The sequence below is a fragment of the Hemiscyllium ocellatum genome, chromosome 22 (genome assembly GCF_020745735.1).
Source record: "Hemiscyllium ocellatum isolate sHemOce1 chromosome 22, sHemOce1.pat.X.cur, whole genome shotgun sequence".
In the NCBI taxonomy this organism is placed as follows: domain Eukaryota; kingdom Metazoa; phylum Chordata; class Chondrichthyes; order Orectolobiformes; family Hemiscylliidae; genus Hemiscyllium; species Hemiscyllium ocellatum.
In genome coordinates, this window is record NC_083422.1 from 39,895,735 (window position 1) to 39,916,648 (window position 20,914).

The 20,914-nt window shown below is 40.5% G+C and overlaps 1 protein-coding gene across 1 annotated transcript in view; it reads right to left on the minus strand.

The window, feature by feature from the left end:
- Positions 1 to 1,855: 1,855 nt before the first annotated feature.
- Positions 1,856 to 20,914, minus strand: part of afap1l2 (actin filament associated protein 1-like 2) — a 222,544-nt gene continuing 203,485 nt past the window's right edge. The window contains exons 14-19 of the mRNA XM_060842124.1: positions 18,105 to 18,347; positions 15,037 to 15,214; positions 13,591 to 13,755; positions 4,141 to 4,334; positions 3,173 to 3,295; positions 1,856 to 3,076 (exon numbers count right to left, since the gene is read on the minus strand). Coding sequence (XP_060698107.1) covers positions 3,050 to 3,076; positions 3,173 to 3,295; positions 4,141 to 4,334; positions 13,591 to 13,755; positions 15,037 to 15,214; positions 18,105 to 18,347 — 930 coding nt within the window. The 3' untranslated portion in view covers positions 1,856 to 3,049. The remainder of the gene's footprint in view (positions 3,077 to 3,172; positions 3,296 to 4,140; positions 4,335 to 13,590; positions 13,756 to 15,036; positions 15,215 to 18,104; positions 18,348 to 20,914) is intronic.

The window sequence follows — 20,914 nt, forward strand, 5'->3', positions numbered from 1 at the left end:
TGCAGATTACAGAAAAATGAAACAGCCCCATTGATAATGCTCAGTGACTGGCAGGGAATTTCTCTTTCAGGTAAAATACTACTTGAGTAAAACCTTGCATATATGAAAAATGATTAAATAGTGGAGATACTGGCAGCATTGAGAATGTTGCAACGCTGAATGATAAACACACATGCTATTGAAGCAGCCTCTGAAAGTAGAGAGGAGCTTACACTGTGAGGAAGTGTAGAATTTATCAAATGTCTTGTTACTACTGCCCCCGCAGTTCTCCATGTTAATTGTAATTCAGCAGTAAGAAGGTTTACAGGAGAAACAGGAGAAACAGTAATGGAAGAGCAAACAAGTGCTGGAGTGCATCTGCTTCTAATTGCAAGCTCAAAACTTACCAAATAGCCTTCCATTTTCCAAGTGAATCTGGGACTTCCCATAATCAAATGTCTATTGGTTGTAAATTTATCATATAATGACATTTGGAACCAAGCTAAATCTAAACTCCTAATGCACTGCTCGAGGGTAGCTGCTCTCATGTTTTTGATCTATTTTTTTGAAAGGTTTTAAAAACAACTTGCCTTTAATTATTTTAAGCATTGTGCATTCTTGCAAGCTTAAAAATGATGGTTGATGAAAAGTCATCAATCTGTTAAATAGAAGATGTTTTCAGAGATTAAACAATGAACAATTTGAGTTTGTGGTCAGAGAACACTGCACACATTGGAAGGATTTTCTACCTTTTGAGATCTATTTCTTTATTGAAAAAAAGGCAAACGCTATCTTAAAATCAGGAGACGGTGGTGTGAGAGGAATGACAGTCACCCACTGAAATGTATGTTCAGTTCACTTGTCACGTTTTCCAGAAGGACCTGGCATGAGGCAAGCCCAAAGAAGGGTCACTGTTCATGAAATGTTAACTCTGCTTTCTCTCCACAGATGCTATCAGACCTGATGAGTTTTTCCACCAATTTCTATTTTTGTTATTGCAATGGGATGCTGGCCAACCTATCGTCCTGCACGCTCTGTAAACTTCTGTTCATTCAAAACTCATCTTATACTTCACACCAACTTGCATTTGTTCATCAACCATTGCCCTATACTAGCACTGAATTTTGCACTTTGATTTTTAAATTTTCATATTTGCATTCAAATATCTCCTAGGCATCATCTCTCCCTAGTTCAGTGATGTTTTCCAAATTCAGCACCCTACAGGTGATCTATGCTCTTTCTTTTATTCATTCTTGAATTTAATCTCAGCAGCATTGGTGGCTGTACTGTAGTTACCTTACTCATCAGCACTGGATTTCTTTCTAAACCTCCCAAGCCATTAACATTTCATTTTCCTCCTTCAAAGAAAATTCCTCAAAGCCTATTGCTTTGACCAAAATTTGATCTACAGTAGTATTGCTTCATGTATTTCAATGTCAAAATGCATTTCATTTCTGCTCCTATGATAAGGCATTATACAAATTCAACACATATCTCCGCAAACACATAAATTCAATAAATCTAATGAAGATAAAATAACAAAGGTGAACACACTTCTCTAAGAAATAATATTTATATGTGTAGATCTATAATATTTCCATGCCTAACAAAGCTCAATGGCAATTTAAACTGTCAGGAAACATTGCTTCTTAAACAAAATCTTAATGCAATAACTGTAATAACGAGTTCCAGTAAATAAATAGAATAGGTAAAGAAACATTATGCAAATGAAAAAGTGTACTCATTGCATCATTCACCTAGTGTTGTCAAATATTGATCTATATTGAATGAATGTGAATCATGATTTATTGAGTTTAAGCTGCATACACCAATTACTGAATCAAATACACCAACGGCAGAGTTAGAATATGGGGAAAATATTATTTATTTCAAGAAGTTTGGTATAACTAATTCTTATTTTATACTTCTGTTACTGGTATATAACAAATGTGCTTTCATAACTGTTCACACGTAAGTATATGTATTTACAACGTTGCAAAGAGGGAATAAAGAAATCACAATTTTTTTTAAGGAAACCACGTCATCAGCGATTTCTGGATTGCATGCCAGAAATTTCTGATTATAAACGGAATTAATATGAGACTGAGTTGCTGGGAATACAGCCAGCTGGGTAGTATCAAAGATGACAAGAGATTAACAGAAGCTTTCGTGATTATATTTTTACATAGTTTTGTTCAATTGGAGTGTCTGTGCTTCTTTTTTGTGGAACTCTTTGCTTTTGTAAAAAGAAAATTTCTCATCTACACCCAATTTAGATGCCACAAGCCAGGACCAAAGTACTTTGTTTGATCGATGACAGACAATTATTGTCTCTGTCACTAACTTCAATGCTACTCTTGTTGTCAGCCACTTAATAAGAGGGGTTTCCACAGGCAGGACTAGTCTGACCTCTCAATGATGGGCTTCTCTGTTCCTGTGGAGAGCTGTATCAGGCAGTCTAGCAAGAACAGGAAGACTCAGCTATTACACGCAGGCACTCTGGAATGCAACGCAGATGGAAATTAAAACCTGAGCTTGATCTTTAAGTTATCTTTACCACTCTAAATTAATTATATTATTTAGAAACAGAATGGAGGGCTTGTTGCCATCTTTTATATTACTCAACTGTTTCCTTTCTCATAGCATCATCATCTAATAGACTTTCATAGAGAGGAGTTTTAACTTGCATGCCAGATATTCCTTACATCATTGGACTTGTAAGCACCAAAGGAAAATCAGGCATTTGTTGCACTGAATGACTTAAGACAGTATTTATTGGTTAAACATTAAACTTTGCTAGAAGTCATACCAACAGTTTTCTTAAGCATATAATATTTAATGATGAAATGAAGAACCTCCAAGACTTCAGATCCTTTGTAGTAATGGCCCATGATATTAGTGTGTGAGTTCCTGTTGATGACTGGGGCAGTAGAAGTTTTCATATATGAAAAAGTGTGCCAAGTAGTAGTGGCCTTCTATATCTGCCTCCCAAGAATAGATGAAGAAAAGTATCTTTCAGTTCCAAAGGCTACAGTTCTTAATTTTAATGTCCAAATCATTCAAAATATTTTCAGCTGGTAGCTTTCTTCTCCCATTCCTGACAAAAACAAATTAGTAACAGTTAGAAATTGTAGCGATTGAATCATTTGAAACTTTGAGATATTCAGTGTGTTTTAATTATTTGGATTCATACCTTTGCTTTTTGTAACACAGTCCCCTTTCCAGATTGCACAATAGATAATGGTCTATTCTTTAAGGCTGCCGCAGAGTTCACAGGTGAGCTCTCAGGACTGTTATTAAGATTAGAAGGCTTAATCTAAAGAAAACAACAAGATTTATGATTACATTTTATGAAGAGACCTGCATTTTATGACTTTGTTACATTTTGCTCTCACTCACTGAAAACAAAATTACATTTCCCGGGTAGTTGAAACTGGTAGAGTTCACTGCATTCACTGCTTCTTCTGTGTGTGGAATGTTTGTATTCTTACATTCCTTTCTTCTGGGATTTTAAAAATGAGAAACACAATCTGCTAAAGATCCACAAAAGCTGAGCGTCAGTTTCTTGAAAAAAGGTTCTCACCTGTCACAATGCTTCCTCAATCCCAGTTCCCAATCCCACTCTCTCCTCAATTTAATCTTGGCATATTGATCACCATCCCATCCTCAAATCAAATTGCTTTCCTGCCCTGTTTCCCCTCAATTTAATGTTGCACTTTCTTTCTCTAACCCATGACCTGCAGCCACTCCCCTCACCTTTCCCAGTTCCTAAAGATAGAAGGCATTAGATGACACTGCAATCTTTGGGTAGAATTACTGATCTTGCAAGAACCTGCATAGTGCAGCAACATTCAGTTCCTTGAAGCAGCGCCAGGGCTTGGATCCTGGAGAGACGCTGAGCATTGTTTGAAAATGCTGACTGGCTTGGTGAAGCTACACGTACAGAAACAGCAGCTGCTCTTAAATATCACCGGCCTGAAATTTTGTTTCAAACTGCAGTACAATGGTTGACAAATAACCTCCCAAAATGGTGAAAGTATAGATAACTGTACACGAATAGAAGCTGCATGCCACAGTGTAGCAACAACCTCTTATAATTAATTAGTTCTAATGGAAAAGAAACTGTCAATACCAATAGGTTGTTATTAACAGGTTGATTACATTTGTGCTTAAATTGTCGAAATGACTGGCATCCACAGTTGTTCCCAGTGTCACTGGCCCCAACTCAGCTTTCTTCAGGTTCTCCTTCACTGTTACCAGTTTGAGCTCCAGGTCGACCCTGTTATTTTCCTTTGATTTCCATTCTTCCTCAATCTGTCGCAGCCTTTCCTCCTGACTGCAAAGTACTTGCTTATCTGAAGAATTTACCAAAACAAAATTATTAGTCTGCTTAAATTGCGTAAAGCTTGCAGTTAAACAGTGCATTTTGTGGCCTTGAGCTACCTAAGTTTTTCACCGCCAGTGAATTACTTCTGAACTAGTCATCACTGTCACACATAAAATGTAGCAGTCGACGTGAACACAGCAACTTAGGCAGTAACATCCAGATAATGTGATGCTTGGAGAAAGTTAGTTGAGGGATGGCACAGGACAACGGTAGAACTACCCTGTTCTTGAAAAGCATTTCAACTTCTCATTGCACAGTGGCATGGTATCAATTTATTATTTTCAGTTAGAACCTTGAAAAACATCACTCATTACCAATGGATAAGACTATATTATAGTACAATGTAGTACAATACATCATCTTTATTATTGAGAAGCGTGCAATACTTGGCATACAAACACCTATGGGACAGGACAAAACAAAGTAATTAAGATGAAGATAGGATATAAGATTTTGAAGAATTTATCTTACACAATGAATTGTTATGATACAGAATGACTCATGTGAAAGGGTGGAGGGAGAAGGTTCAATGGTTACTTGTTAAAAGGGAATTCGATATATAATTGAAAAGGAGACAGTTTGCTGGGCTTTGGGTAAAGAGTTGGGGAGCTGCAATGGGGAGCCCTGTCAAAGGGCTGGACACAGACAAGATGGACCCAATGATCTTGAGAACAATTCTCAGATGTGGTCAATCAAGTAAGTTGCAGAAAAAATGGTAAACTTTGGCCGCTGAAGCTTTTCCTGATGGTGGAAAAATATACATAATAAAGTCTATTGACAATAGTCTCTTTTCTTTCTGTCTCACAATATATAAAATATATACATCACCACAGGTAATTTGGAAAAAAATAAATAAAGGGCACTATTTGGCCATAGAATTAAAAAATGTACTTTCAGGTCAAAAAAAAAGGAAAGCAGACTCATGGTCCTCTTGTAGTACAGTGATAGTTTCTCTACTCCTGGACTTAGAGGTCCAGGTTCAAGTCCCACCTGCTTCAAACAAAAAGCAAACAGGTAAATGAAAGGTCTCTTGTGTCCCAGTGGTAGCATCCACACCCCTCGACTGGGAGGTCTGGTTCAAGTCTCACTTGCTCCAGGGCTGTGCAGATGATTGGAAAAGTAGGTTAAAAAAAAGGTAAACTGCAAAACAGAAATTCCCAAGCCCAAAGTCATGGCAAATAATCTGAAACTGTTGAAAAGAGGAAAATTGAAGAGGTAATCTGGAATTGAAGGGAAAAAGCAACAAAAATCATAGAACTGAACCAGAATCGAACACCACTGTGATGGAATGTTTGAATCTGGGCAGAAGGAGAGATGGAATGAAAAAAGACAAAATAATGGCAGGATCTACCCTTTTCTATTCAAAAGCATATTCTGTTCAGCAGTCAGTCAGGGTCAAAGGAGAGACTGAACTGTGTCCCTGTAAGATAATTCCCAATTTCAATTATTTTCCATTAGTTATTACAGACATTAACCATTTAGTGTATTATAATGGGGTTAATAGCTATTATGCTCATTATTACTGCCACATGTGTCTAAAATGAAAGCTTCTGAAGTCCTAAAGCAATCCACCTAAAGCAAGCTGGTGCAAAAAAAATTGATGTTTAATAGTTTATAATGGCATAGTTTCCAGCTCTTTTCTATCAAAGACATGTAAACCCCAGTCAGAATATTCATGCATTTAACAGTGTCAGAATTAAAGTGAGCAGATTAATTGTTTCATTGAAGTCGTATACAAAGGAAAGTCACGTGAACTTACCTGATTGTTTCAGAACCATCACTTTGCTTTTGGAAGAACTGTCCCATTGACTCATCAAACAACAGTCTAACATAACCCTACTCAGAGAGTCATGCCTTACAACCAAAGTAGACATCACCATCACATCCCCATCCATGGGTATGTCCTGTTCCAATGGAAGGACAGATCCAGAAGAGGGGGCAGTACATTGGTATACAGTTGGGAGGGAGAATACCTGAAAGTCCCCAATATCGATTCTGGACCTCTAGAAGTTTCATGGTATAAGGTCAAACACAGGCAAGGAAACGTCCTGCTGATTGCCACCTCCTGTGGTGAATACCATGTGTCGAGGGTGACAATGACACAGGATGTACTCTTGTTGGGGCATTTCAGTGTCCATCACCAAGAGTGGCTCAGTAACACTCCTATTGATTGAGCTGGATAAGTCTAAAGGACAGAGCTGGTAGTCTGGGTCTTCGGCAGGTGATGAGGAAACCAACAACAGGGAAAATGAAACGGTCACTTCATTCTCATGAACCTACATGCCACAGATGCACCTGTCCATGACAAAATCAGTAGGAGTGACCACTTTTGGGAGACCAAGTCCTATTTTCACATGGAGGATATTCTCCACAGTGTTGTGTGACACTATCATCATTCTAAATGGAATAGATTTCAATCAGATCTAGAAGATCAAAACTCAGCATCTATGAGTTGCTGTGGGTCATCAGCAGCAGTAGAGCTGTAATAAATCACAATCTGCAAGCTCATGATCTGGCATTACCCCACTCTACCATTACCATCAAGCTGGGTTCAAACTTGATTCAATTAAGAGTGCAGTAGGGCATGCCAGGAGCAGTACTGGTCTGCCTGAAAATGAGGTGTCAGTCCAGGATAACACAAGGCTACCTGAATGCCTAACATTAAGTGCAGCAGGGCTAAGCTCTGAAGTCCTGCCGTGAAGCGTGGTGAGCAATTAAACAAATAACAGGAGGAAGAGGTTCCACAAATATTCCCATCCTCAATGATGGAGAAGACCAGCACATCAGTGCAAAAGACTAGACTGAAGTTACTACATCCATTTTCAGCCAGAAGTGCTGAGTGGATGATCCACCTCAGCCTCCTCCCACCATCACAGATGTCAGTCTTCAGCCAATTCAGTTCACTCCATGTAATATCAAAAAACAGCTGCAGGCACTGGATACTTCAAGGTTATAACATTCCAGCAATAGGACTGAAGACTTGTGCTCCAGAACTTGCTGCTCCCCTAGCCAAGCTCTTCTGAGTACAGTTACAACACTGGCCTATACTTGACAACGTTGGTAGCCAAAAATTATGGATAGATACCAGTCTTCAAAAAGAGCAACACAAAACCAACCCAGCCAATCAACCTCCTCTCATTCATCAGCAAAGGATGGTCGACAGTGTTATCAATTGGTACTTGCTCAGCAATAATCTGCTCACTGACACACTGTTTGGGTTTAGCCAGGGCTTCTCGGCTCCTAATCTTATTATAGCTTTGTCTAAAACAGGCAAAAGAACTGACCTCCAGATGTGAGGTGAGAATGACCATCCTTGACACCAAGGCTGCATTTGACCAAGTGTGCTATTAAGGAGCAAAAGCAAAAATTGAGTCAATGGGAATCTGAGGGAATACTCTCCACCAGTTAGAGACATACCTGACACAAAGGAAAATATTTTGGATTGTCAGAGGTCATGTCATTCCTTGGAAATCCCTGCAAGAGTTCCTCAGGGTGGCGTCCTAGGCCCAAACACCATTGGCTACTTCATCAATGATCTTCCCATCATCTTAAGGTGGAGATATTTGCTAATGATTGCACAATGCTCAACACCATTCACAACTGCACTGATACTGAAGAAGCCCAGTGTCCATATACAGCAAAACCTGGACAAAAATCAAGGCTTGAGCTGCTAAGTGGCAAATAACATTCACGTCACAATGGTACCAGGCAATTATCAACTCCAATCAGCGAAAATCCAACCACCATCACTCGATATTCAAAAGGATTACCATGACAGGATCACCTACTAACGACATTCTGTAGGTTACTACTGGCCATAAACTGAAATGGACCACAGAAACATTGTGGCTACGATAACAAGACAAGGGGCTATGAATCCTGCAGGAAGTAACTCACCACCTGTCTCCTCAAAGCTTGCACAACCATTCCCAAGGTACAAAGTCAGAGTCTGATGGAATATTCTCCACTTGCCTGGCAAACTACAGCTCTAAAAACATTCAAGTTGTGCCACATCAATTCAGGATAAAGCAGCCTGCTCGATTGGCACTACATTCACCATCTTCAAAATTCAGTATAGAGGAATAAGAGAATGGTCAAAGAAAGAGTAGGGCAGATCAGGGAGAGCATAGGGAATTTGTGTGTGGAATCTGAGGAGGTAGGGGAAGCCCTAAATGAGTTTTTTGCTTCTGTCCTTACGAAAGAAACGAACTTTGTAGTGAATGAAGTCTTTGAAGAGCAGGTGTGCATGCTGGAATGGATAGAGATAGAGGAAGCTGATGTGCTAAAAATTTTGCCAAACATTAAGATTGACAAGTCGCCAGGCCCGGACCAGATTTGGCCTCAGCTGCTTTGAGAAACGAGAAATGCAATTGCTTCGCCACTTGCAAAGATCTTTGCATCCTTGCTCTCCACTGGAGTCGTACCTGAGGACTGGAGAGAGGCAAATGTAATTCCTCTCTTCAAGAAAGGAAATAGGGAAATCCCCGGCAATTACAGACCAGTAAGTCTCACGTCTGTCATCTGCAAGGTGTTAGAAAGGATTCTGAGGGATAGGATTTATGACTATCTGGAAGAGCATGGTTTGATTAAATGCAGTCAACACGGCTTTGTGAGGGATAGGTCATGCCTCACAAACCTTATTGCGTTCTTTGAGGATGTGACTAGAAAAGTTGATGAAGGTCAAGCTGTGGATGTGGTGTATATGAACTTCAGCAAGGCATTTGATAAGGTTCCCCATGGTAGGCTCATTCAGAAGGTCAGGAGGAATGGGATACAGGGGAACATAGCTGTCTGGATACAGAATTGGCTGGCCAACAGAAGACAGCGAGTGGTAGTAGAAGGAAAATATTCTGCCTGGAAGTCTGTGGTGAGTGGTTTTCCACAGGGCACTGTCCTTGGGCCTCTACTGTTTGTAATTTTTATTAATGACTTGGATGAGGGGATTGAAGGATGGGTCTGCAAGTTTGCAGACGACACAAAGGTTGGTGGTGTCATTGATAATATAGAGGACTGTTGTAGGCTGCAGCGGGATATTGACAGGATGCAGAGATGGGGTGAGGGGTGGCAGATGGAGTTCAGCCTGGATAAATGCGAAGTGATTCATTTTGGAAGATTGAATTTGAAAGCTGAGTACAGGATTAAGGATAGGATTCTTGGCAGTGTGGAGGAACAGAGGGATCTTGGTGTGCAGGTGAATAGATCCCTTAAAATGGCCACCCAAGTGGCAGGGTTGTTAAGAAAGCATATGGTGTTTTGGCTTTCATTAACAGGGGGAATTGAGTTTAAGAGTCGTGAGATCTTGTTGCAGCTCTATAAAACTTTGGTTAGTCCGCGTTTGGAATACTGCATCCAGTTCTGGTTGCCCCATTATAGGAAAGATGTGGTTGCTTTGGAGAGTGTTCAGAGGAGGTTTACCAGGATGCTGCCTGGACTGGAGGGCTTATCTTATGACGAGAGGTTGTCAGAGCTCGGACATTTTTCATTGGAGAAAAGGAGGAGGAGAGGGGACCTAACTGAGGTATACAAGATAATGAGAGGCATAGATAGAGTCGATAGCCAGAGACTATTTCCCAGGGCAGAAACGGCTAACACTAGGGGTCATAGTTTTAAGCTGGTTGGAGGAAAGTATTGAGGGGATGTCAGAGGTGGGTTCTTTACACAGAGAGTTGTGAGAGCATGGAATGCGTTGCCAGCAGCAATTGTGGAAGCAAGGTCATTGGGGACATTTAAGAGACTGCTGGACATACATATGGTCACAGAAATTTGAGGGTGCATACATGAGGATGAATGGTCAGCACAACATTGTGGGCTGAAGGGCCTGTTCTGTGCTGTACTGTTCTATGTTCTATATTCACTACTGATGTACAATGGCAACAGCGTGTACCATCTACAAGTTTCACTGAAACATCTCACCAAGGCTCCTTCAACAGAAACTTCCAAACCTGTGACTGTTATCACTTAAGGGTGCCCTTCCAAACCTCACACCTTCTTGACTTGGAACTTTACCCTTAAGTTGCACAAAAATCCTGGTACTCCCTCCCTGACAGTGCAAGCCCTGAGCATAGTGGTCCAAGAAGGTAGCTCATCATCTTCCCCAAGGCAATCAGGGATGGGCAATACATGCTGGGCAAAAGTGAGGACTGCAGATGCTGGAATCCAGAGTCTAGATTAGAGTGGTGCTGGAAAAGCACAGCAGGTCAGGCAGCAGCCAAGGAGCAGAAAAATCAACATTTTGGGCAAAAGCCCTTCATCAGGAATAACTGCTGACCCAGCCAGCAAGGTCCACATCCAATGAACAAGCAGAACAAAAACAGTCATCTATAGGCTTTAGCCTTTAAGGAGGAGACTAAAATAGTTTAACATCAGAATTAGCATTGATCTTGTGGGCACAGTAAACGGATAATCTCTTGATAAATGTACTGCTTCAGATAAGGCTCATTGTAATTGAAGTTGCCTGCTGCTAAAAAGCAAAATGTGTGTCTTTACAGCAGCTGGAATTAATTTATAGATTTGCGCACTCTTTCTGATTCAGAAAATCATAACTCATGTGCCATGGTCCTTAATCTCATCCTTTGCTAATATTTACTTTAAACAAATGTGTCTCCATAAATTCTACATTAAAAAAAAAGTTCCTGAAACTTCACTGTAAAGAAAATAGCCTGAAGCTCAGGGTAATTGCTGTTTTCTTTTGCAGTCTAGCTTCAGAAAACTACCACAGCCAGAACTCTATAAATATCATCCCTTCTTTTCAAGCATTGGACTCCTTTTATATTTGTTGGCATGCATAATAAAGTGCAGCTCAGAAGCAAAAAGTCATTTGTCTCCATGTGATTCTCAGCTCTCCTAGTTTAATTTAAAGCAATGTACCGCTGTACAGACAACCCATTCTGATATCCAAGCTGGCCACTTGGTTGTATTAACTGATTATGTACCTGTATCATGATAGTTTTACTCCTTTGGAAGAACATACTGTTTTCGGGGAATGTTTATTGATTCATCAGGATGATAGCTGGGATGAAGGAACATGACTTACAATTGGGTGTACCTGAGTTACAATCCCCAGTGTTGAAGGGGCTACAGTGGTTTGATTGAGATGCCTGGCATAATGCAAAGTGAACTGACACTATAGTCAAGGGAACGCAGGACAAGTAGATTTGGCATTACTCATTGAAAGGGCATGATATTCTACTCCTTTCAGGTGGTGATGAAGGGCAAATATCTGGGCAGGTTGGTCCTGGAAGAACACTAGCACCTTCCTGCTCCCTCAGCAATGAAGTTCTGGGTGAGATGTTCCATGGATGACCTTCGCAACTTGCCACCTGTTAAGGCTCTTAAAGTGGTCAATTCATGGTCACCTCAGGGCCTCAACATGCCACTAGGAAAACATAGGCAACCAGTCATGTTAGGGCGTGAACTCCATTCACTGCAATGTGGGTGCAATGTGGGGGAAGGGGATATGCTCATCGACAGACCCCATTTCTACCCGTGTCTCTGAAGTCCATAATGCCAGTGGCTCCCAACTCCAATTCCTCCCCACAAAACAGACACCTACACACCATGGCAGCTCCTCATGGTTATACAGTGTGGGCGTTCAGTGGCAGTCCCTGGGTTTCCGGCTTCTGATTGGCCAACAGTCTCAGGCAGATTTGACTTAAGTGGCGAGGTTCAGATTGGACATGACGTTTGTCAGACAGCACACAATGACCCAAACGGTACTTAATTGGGTGGCCTTTTTTGTTGTGGGGAGGGAGAGCAGAGGTTAATCACCCCTTAAGTTACCCGCTCCACATTTACTGCACAGAGCACCAAATCCTGGCCAAAGGTTCTGAGAATATGGAATGTAATGGCCGAGAAGTTCACACATGGAGAACTAATTCAGATATTTCAAACAGATCAAAACATAATGCCAGCAAGTTTGTGTGCTGGAGCTCTCTGCCTAACTGCCTTACTTTCCTCTTTTAAGGTATTCCTTCAAATTTACATATTTTGGTCAATTCTCTTCGTATCTCCTCTTGTGGCTTAGTACTGTATTGGGTTTTATAATGCCCTTGTAAAGTGCCTTGGCATATTTTGTTACATCAATGGTACTGCCGTGTGGGAGGCATGGTATTGACAAATCCATGGCAAAAAAAGCAGTCTTTGGGATGAAAATATAGAAAGGTATCATGGTGAAAAAATGGTACAACACAGTCCTGCTGCTAAGAACCGTAGGATCAATAATTGAAAGACAATATTACTTTAAGCTTAAAGACTTCACAGTAGTTTCTTGGCAATGAAAGGCTGTATGTTTTGGAACTACTGGCAATTAAGGTTTTTTATATCACCCCAAAGGATAGATTAGATTGCCTCAACTAAACCTCCTTGTGATATGTTTCTATATCTAAAGTATTCAATAAAAATGTATTGTAAAAGGTAATTTTGAGAATAGAGACATGTCTTAACAATGTTGTCCAAGTTGGGCAATGGGCTTTTCCATCTCATTGCACTGATAATCTCATCCCTGCTACTATAGAAAAACAGCCAATGGACTCCTCGCTGATTCCTATGGCCTCACAGGGGAACTGGCAGCAAAGTCGGCACTTGGCTGTATTTGTGCAGCTCTTATTTGCTGGCAACTGTGATACCCAGAATGATTTAAGGACATAAACAAAAATAAAGAGAAGGTTTGATCTCAAATAATAAAAGCATCCCTTATTTCCTTGAGAAATTGAAGACTTAAGGCCTATATGTAGAACACAGGAGACACCCAATTTATTGATAGGCAATTGAAATAAACATGCAAGTGTTAAGCACAAAGGAAATCCATTCCGTAAATCTACTACTACCATTATTCCTCCAGGAATAGAATCATTATGGAACAGAAGGAGGCCATTCAATGCAATGAATGCCAACCAGCTCTCAGTTGAACAGTCAAGCAGTCCCATTCTCAGCTCTATTTCACAAGCTCTGCATTTACATTTTGATCAAGTGGACATTTAACTTGCTTTTAAAAGCATAGTTGTTCTGTTTCCATAGTTAAAAAAATGGCCAATTTGGCCATTACTTCAGCATCTTTATTTGTTCAATTTTAGCTAACTAGTCCATTATAAATTTGACCGTAGTCTTATACTGTGATGAACAGAAATAGTTCACATGGATATTATGTTATCTTGATAAATTTGCATAGACGTACACTGTGCATGCACTTATTTCCACATTCCTTTTGTCCATATCGTCACATCTACCTTTACAAGCTGCCATTGCATCCTTCACCTCCCTCTTCTGTTTCTTTAGCTGCATCAGCTCATTTCGAAGCTGCTCCTTTTCTTTCTCCAGTTTCTCTTTCTCTTCAATGAATTTTTTTAGATCGGCCTCAGTTCGATTCTTCCCAAATTTGGTTTCAATTGATACTGGGATAGATTTAAGAGCAAAGTCTTAGCGTAAAGCTTACTGCAGATTATCAAAAATAATTCATCAATGCAAGTCGAGCCAGCTGTCGGAACTATTCAAGCTGGAGATCAGAAAGTTCCAGAGCAAGACATGGCATTATTACATTCTGACATGACTGAAGTGCAAATATAAAGCTGGGAATCTCCTATTGGAGCAGTTTTTAATGGCATCACATTTAATGGCAACCGGGAAATGTTAAAGGTAATTGTCACAGATCACAGTCGACAGATTCGTGTGAGAATCCCAGTAAGAAATGCTTGCAGCCAAGTTGCAATGATGCACACATGACAAATAAACACATTTTAAGACTGTTCAGATACATATAGAAGAGAGCTACCTGTGGCAGCTCACATTAACCCCATTGCAAGTGTAAATCTCCTCTATCAATCCCCTTGCTATTTTGAGCAATGAACGAGCACAGTTTGCAATATTCCTGGCACCTTTAGGTGCCCAGCATCAAGTCAGCAAGACTTCAAGGGATCAATGGAGGCCCCCATCTAAAAACTAAGTTTGAAACTTTTTTACTTTAATTTCAATGGAACTGGGAGCAGTAGTGCTCAACGTTTATATTCTGGGTTGCTGCTTATCCAAACCTGGTACCGCTCTCCTCCTAACGTCTCGGTGTCAAATCCTGCTGTCACTCTGTGACCTGGGGAGGCACCTTGGTGGAAGTGAATGCTAGCCCTTGCTTGCCAATACTGTCATAAAGAGGTTGGTCATTTTGCTGTCATTAAAGAAGTAGGGATATGCAGGAAACACTGGACTGAGATCCTGCCTCATTAGTGGATGATTGAATTTTCAGGGAACAGTGCATAAGCAGATTGAATTAGAGAAAAAATAGGAGCTGGGTTATATTGAACCTACTCCACCATTCAATTAATCCATGGCTTAACTTATACCTCAACAGCACTTTGCCAGCTGCTCTCCCCCTCCCTGGATTCCCTTAAAAAGTCTATTGGTCTATCAACTTCCATTTTGAGTATATTCAATGCCTGATTATGTATAGCTCTTTGGGATACAGAGTTTCAAAATTAACAAATTTAAATCCTAAGTGAAGAAATAGCTTTTTAGCTCAGTCCTACATAAATTCTGGTGAGATCAGTTCCAAGCTGGACTGCTGTGGAGTGAGGGAAATATATGGAAATGGTTTTCTACATTGTGGATGTTAAGAGCAAACAGATTCAAATGGGAATTTTTTTTAAGACATCGGTTTCGCTGTAAGAATGAGATCCATGGTTCACCTGTTGCACTCAGCTTCTGCTTTTCAATGCACTCCGTCACTGTCTTCACTTGTGGATTACTTGCTGGTGTGCCATTCTTATTCTGATCAGCCCAAGGCATCACCACTTTCTGACTATTTGAAGGCTTGCTGCCAGCCTTTGAGGACTTTTCTTCAAACTCTGCTTTCACTTGGGATATCTGAGTGCCAGAAAACAAGTAAAGTTCAACTTATTATCACCTAAGTTGTTGGAGGGGATTCTGAGAGACAGGGCCTGGCATGCATTTGGAGAGGCAAGGACTGATTAGGGATAGTGAGCATGGTTTTGTGTGTGGGAAATCCTGTCTCTCAAACTTGACTGAGCGCTTTTTGAAGACGTGACCAAGTAGACAAATGAGGGCAGAGCAGTAGTCATGGTCCATATGGACTTTAGCAAGGTCTTCAACAAGTTCCACACAGTAGACTGCTAAATAAGGTTAGATCACATTGGATCCAGGGAGAGCTAGCCAATTGAATATAAAATTGACTTGATGGTAGGAGACAGAGAGTGGTGGTAGAGGGTTGTTGGTTAGACTGGAAGCCTGTGACCCACAGTAGTCTACAAGGATCGGTGCTGGTCCACTGTTGTTCTTCATTTAAACAAACAAATTGGATAAGAATATAGGAGGCATAGTTAGTAAGGCTGTGGATGGCACCAAAATTGGTGGTAGAGCAGACAGCGAAGAAGGTTATCTAAAATTACAATAGGATTTTGATCAGCTAGGCCAATGGGTCAAGGAGTGGCAGATGGAGTTGAATTTAGATAAATGAAAGATGTTGCATTTTGGTAAAACACACCAGGACAGAACTAGCACAGTTAAGATAGGCCCTGGGGAGTGTTGTCAAACAGAGAGACCTGGGGTTTCAGGTATATAGTTCCTTGAAAGTGGTGCCACAGATAGGCAAAGTGATGAAGAAGGCATTTGGCATGCTTGCCTTCATTGGTCAGAGCACTGAGTAAAGGAGTTAGAACATCATGTTGTGGCTGTACAGAACATTGGTGAGGCCACCTTTGGAGTACTGCATACAGTTCTGGACATCCTGTTATCGGAAGAATGTTATTAAACTGGAAAGGGTGCAGAAGAGATTCACAAGGATGTTACCAGGACTGGAGGATTCAAATTATAAGGAGAGACTGGGACACTTGCCCTGAAGCGTCAGAGGTTGAGGGGTACCTCATAGAGGTTTATAGGGTCATGGCATGCATAGATAAGAGGAATAGACAGGGTATTTTTTTGGGTAGGGGAGTCCAAAACTAGAGGGCATAGATTTAAGGTGAGAGGGGAAAGATGAAAAAGGGACCTGAAAGGCAACTTTTACAAACAGAGGGTGATGCATATATGGAGTGAACTGCCTGAGGAAGTGGCAGAGGTGGGTACAATTACAACATTTAAAAGACATTCAGACAGATACATGAATAGGAAAGGTTTAGAGGGATATGGGCCAAACGCAGGCAAATGGGACTAGTTCAGTTTGGGAAACCTGGTTGGCATTAACCAGTAGGACTGAAGGATCTGTTTCTATGCTGTATGACGCTATGATGTATCCCACATATGGAATCCTCTACAAAATGCTGAATATGCAAAACACTTGCTATTAACTAAAATAAACAATATACTTAGAATTACAGAATCCATACAGTGCAGAAGGTGACCATTCAGCCCACACTGACCCTCCAAAGAGCATCCCACCCAGACCCAACCCGCTACTCTATCCCTGTAACCCTGCATTTCCCATCACTAATCTACCTAGCCAGCACATTCCTGGACACTATGGGCAATATAACATGGCTAGTCTACTTCACCTGCACATCTTTCCATCGTTGAGGAAACCCACCCAAAACATGCAAACACCACCACAGACAGAAGGTGGAATTGAACCTGAGTTCCTGGCGCTGTGAGGCAGCAGGACTAACCACCGTGCTGTCCAAGTTATACCCCTTGTAGAAGAGATTGCTGTGTAATATTTCTCTGGAAATTCTGTATTCTTTAAGTTGAGGGAAATTGATGTTGGGAATAAAATAATTGCAGACACCCAATGTGGGAATGCACGATGTTGACCTCTAATATAATACAATTCATTCTGCTTGCCACAATCCCACAGTCTGAACAAGAGCCTGGCTAGTATTTCTGCTGTACCACACTCATCGTCTTGTGGCATTGCTGAGTAAAACTGCCAAATAATTGCCAATTAGAGGCAGTTCTGTGACTCAAGTTTACTGGCAATTAAAAAGAAACTAAGGTCACTGCAGACCATTACAGCTCCAGGCTAATACAATACTCTGGTCATGAGGTGGAAATAATGGACTTAGTCTCCCAGGTTGTGAAATTTAATATTTTTATCAATCTCTTGTGATGCTCCTCATGATGAAGCAATTTTTATTTTGTAAAAAACTGAATCGATATATGCAAAGTGGTTGGCTGGAAGGATTCGCTGCAGCATAAGTGAAATAGAATGACACTGTTGTTACAAGATTTATATTGTGAGGACAAATTATGTAAACTAGGCTTATATTACTTTAAGTACAGAAGGTTTGAGTTCTCGTTGCCCCTCTCTAAGACATTAACCTTTTGCTCCTGATGGAGGCAGGAGGCACTTAATAAGCAGAGAGATGGCTTTCTGCATTATGAATGATAGCATTGAGTTGTGAAAGATGACTAAAGGTTACAAGACAGCTGGACTTGTTGTGTCCTCTTAACATCAGTGGTGTGAATGATTTAACAGCTGCCAAGAATGTGTTTCAGTGGTTTAAAAGGGGTTCCCCACCCCTTCCCCAGCAGTGGCCCAGGCAGCGGAATGTCTGCTTAAGAATGATAATCGTCTGCTCCATGGGTTTTGTGTAACACTATGGATGACAATGCCTACCTTCTATTGTTTTTCAATTGGTCAGGTAGCTGAGACAGATTATCAGCTCTTTTCAGAGAAAGTATCCCATTTCTCTGAGTAGGCACATTCAGATTTTTGGTGATGACCAAAGATGGCCAGAAAGGTTTTGAATGATACATGATCCCCTACAGCAATTTACTGGATACTGCATGTTAAAGAGTTTACCTTGATACCAGACTCCAAAGGCCTTGCAGTGACCCCAGAATCAGAATCACTGGCTGTGTCTTTGTCATTCATTTGTATAAGATTTGAAGGTTCTCTTCCATTCTCAAAGTTTGATGCATTTGGTTGTACATTAGAAGCCAATTTGTTGTTACTAGAGTGAAGGAATGATTTTACTGGAGTTAGGTCCAAGTAAACCCTTGTTTGATCTTCCCCGTGGGACTGTTCCTCATTAGTTTTATCATCCTGTATAAAAACAGAACACATGGTCAAATTTACCAAAAAGGAATAATTAACAATAGGTATTTCAAACACAGCCTTTGGGCAGTGATTATCTGGCTCCTGTTTTTCAATTCTATCCCAACCCAATTTTCAAGTGCATGCAGATATGATTCGAATCTAGTCCTAAATTCTGATGAGAATGTGAATCCAGAGTAATGAGCCTGGATTTGCAGAGAGGAGTGAGGCTGCTTGCTGCTGACTTCCAAGAAAGATTTGCACAAGCATTGAATGATCTCTGTGACATGGATTTCGCCACTTTTGACATTAATGTCATAGGGCCCGTTAAAGAGGATGTCTAGCAGCCAGCAACAATGATGTAACTATGCGTGCTAAGCAGCCAAAGACATTGCAGATTTCTCACATCTGGCAAACCAGGAAGTAACAAGAACAGAAAGAGCTGGAGAAACTCAGCAAATCTGGCAGCATCTGTGGAAAGAGAAACAGTGCTGTTATTAACAAAAGCTTTCCTCACTCCCTTCAAACACGGAGTCATTGGACTTGAAATATTAATTCTATTTCTTGTTCCACAAATGCACTTTCTGTTTCATTTCAGATCCCCTGCATGTACAGTGCTTTGATGTTAAACCAGGAAGTAAAATACAGCAACTTTTAAGCCATTCGGATTGGATTAAAGCACTGAAACATAATAAACAATCGTTTACAAAAATGAATTAATTTAATAATGGTAAAATATGTAGGTTTTTAATTGTGAAGTGATTTCTAGAAATATAAAATTAGTTTCTCCAGTGTCAGAGAGGTTTTGAGCAATAACTATGACCCTGTATGACATAAAAAATCCAGTTACACCTCATTCAAGAAAGATATAAGTTACATTCAATGCTTTAGGCTCAGAGACACTAGCAGGTTCTTGTGAAAAACAATTGAATGTTTTCTTTCCAGTTAATTGAAGAAAAACACAGGACTGAAAAGACCTTGATTCATTACAAGCGTTTAAAGACCATTGGACATCTCAAAGCACTTTGCAGCCAATGGGATGTTTTTAAAGTTCAGTCATTGTTACAATTGCAATTCAATCCTCCGAGATTGAAATGTTTAATTTTTTAGTCAATTCAAGTGATTTCTAAAACTCTCTATCTGGGAATTTTAAACAGGTCCTTTAGAGGAACAGACATTTTTTTATGCATTAATCATGCACATGCATGAAATAACTCCACAAGTTACCCTTTGTTACATATGTAGAGTACATGGTACAGTTCCCTCAGAGCCTGCTCTCAGTGGTGAGCAGAACCTCTGACACTCCTGTTTGTATCTGGCAGCAAGGGCTCCCAGTTTTGACCAGAATAATAGCCCCAATTCTATGAGCTCCACCTGGCTGAACTCATCACAATCACCACAGGTCAGACACTAGTAACCTCTGCCAGTTTCAGCAGTGCAATCCCAAAATTGAGCCCATTGTTCTGTTGGCCCTTATGTCACATACAACTATAACTGTTTGAGTTTGGACAACACTTAGTGTGGGGGAGGGGGGAGAGAGGAGGTGAAGAAATGAATTGTAGTTGTGGGCTATCTGGTCCAGTCAACTGTTGAACCTTCAGGCCACTCAGTGTTTTAACATTAATAAACCTACTCATAATGCAAAGATCAAATGAATGGATGTTATCCGTTTCTAGAATAAATTATTCTGCATGTAACATTCCTCTGAATGATCCCCATATAGTATTGCAAAAAGATTGCACTGTTCAATATAAACCTTATTTTATCAATGCTGCATGGGTTTTGTGTTTAGTTTTTCTGCCTTTTGTTCCAGCATAATTCTTCCAATTGTCCCAGAATTGACAGAAAAGACTGTGGGATTTTAAGAGCAAATTGCACAGAGTCCAACTTGAATTTTCAGGATATTTTTCAGTAGTCTTACGAACATCTTGTTGGAACCCCACATAGTTGGTCACATCCTCGGGGTAAATGAATCACCATGGGGAGTTCTTGCTAATTGTGTTCCTTTCCAGTACTTCAAGGAGGTTCTGAAAGTTACATTCAACGCTTTAGGCTCAGAGACACTAGCAGGTATCTTGTGAAAAACAAATTGAATGTTTTGTTTCCAGTTAACTGAACAAAACCACAGGACTGGAAAGACCTTGATTCATCGCAAGCATTTAAAAACCATTGGACATCTCAAAGCACTTTACAGCTAATGGGTTGTTTTTAACATTCAGTCATTGTTGTAATTGCAATTCATGCAACCATCTAAAACCAACAATGTGATGATCAAAGTTTGTGAGAAGATTTGTAGCTCGGATGCTCGTTGTTGTGGTTCTGTTCGCCGAGCTGGGAGTTTTTCTTGCAAATGTTTCTTCCCCTTTCTAGGTGACATCGTCAGTGCTTGGGAGCCTCCTGTGAAGCGCTTCTGTGCTGATTCCACCAGCATTTATACTGGTTTGAATCTGCTGCTTCCGGTTGTCAGTAGCTGTCCGCTGCAGTGGCCGGTATATAGGGTCTATGTCGATGTGTCTGTTGATCGAATTCGTGGATAAGTATCATGCTTCTAGGAATTCCCTGGCTGTTCTCTGTTT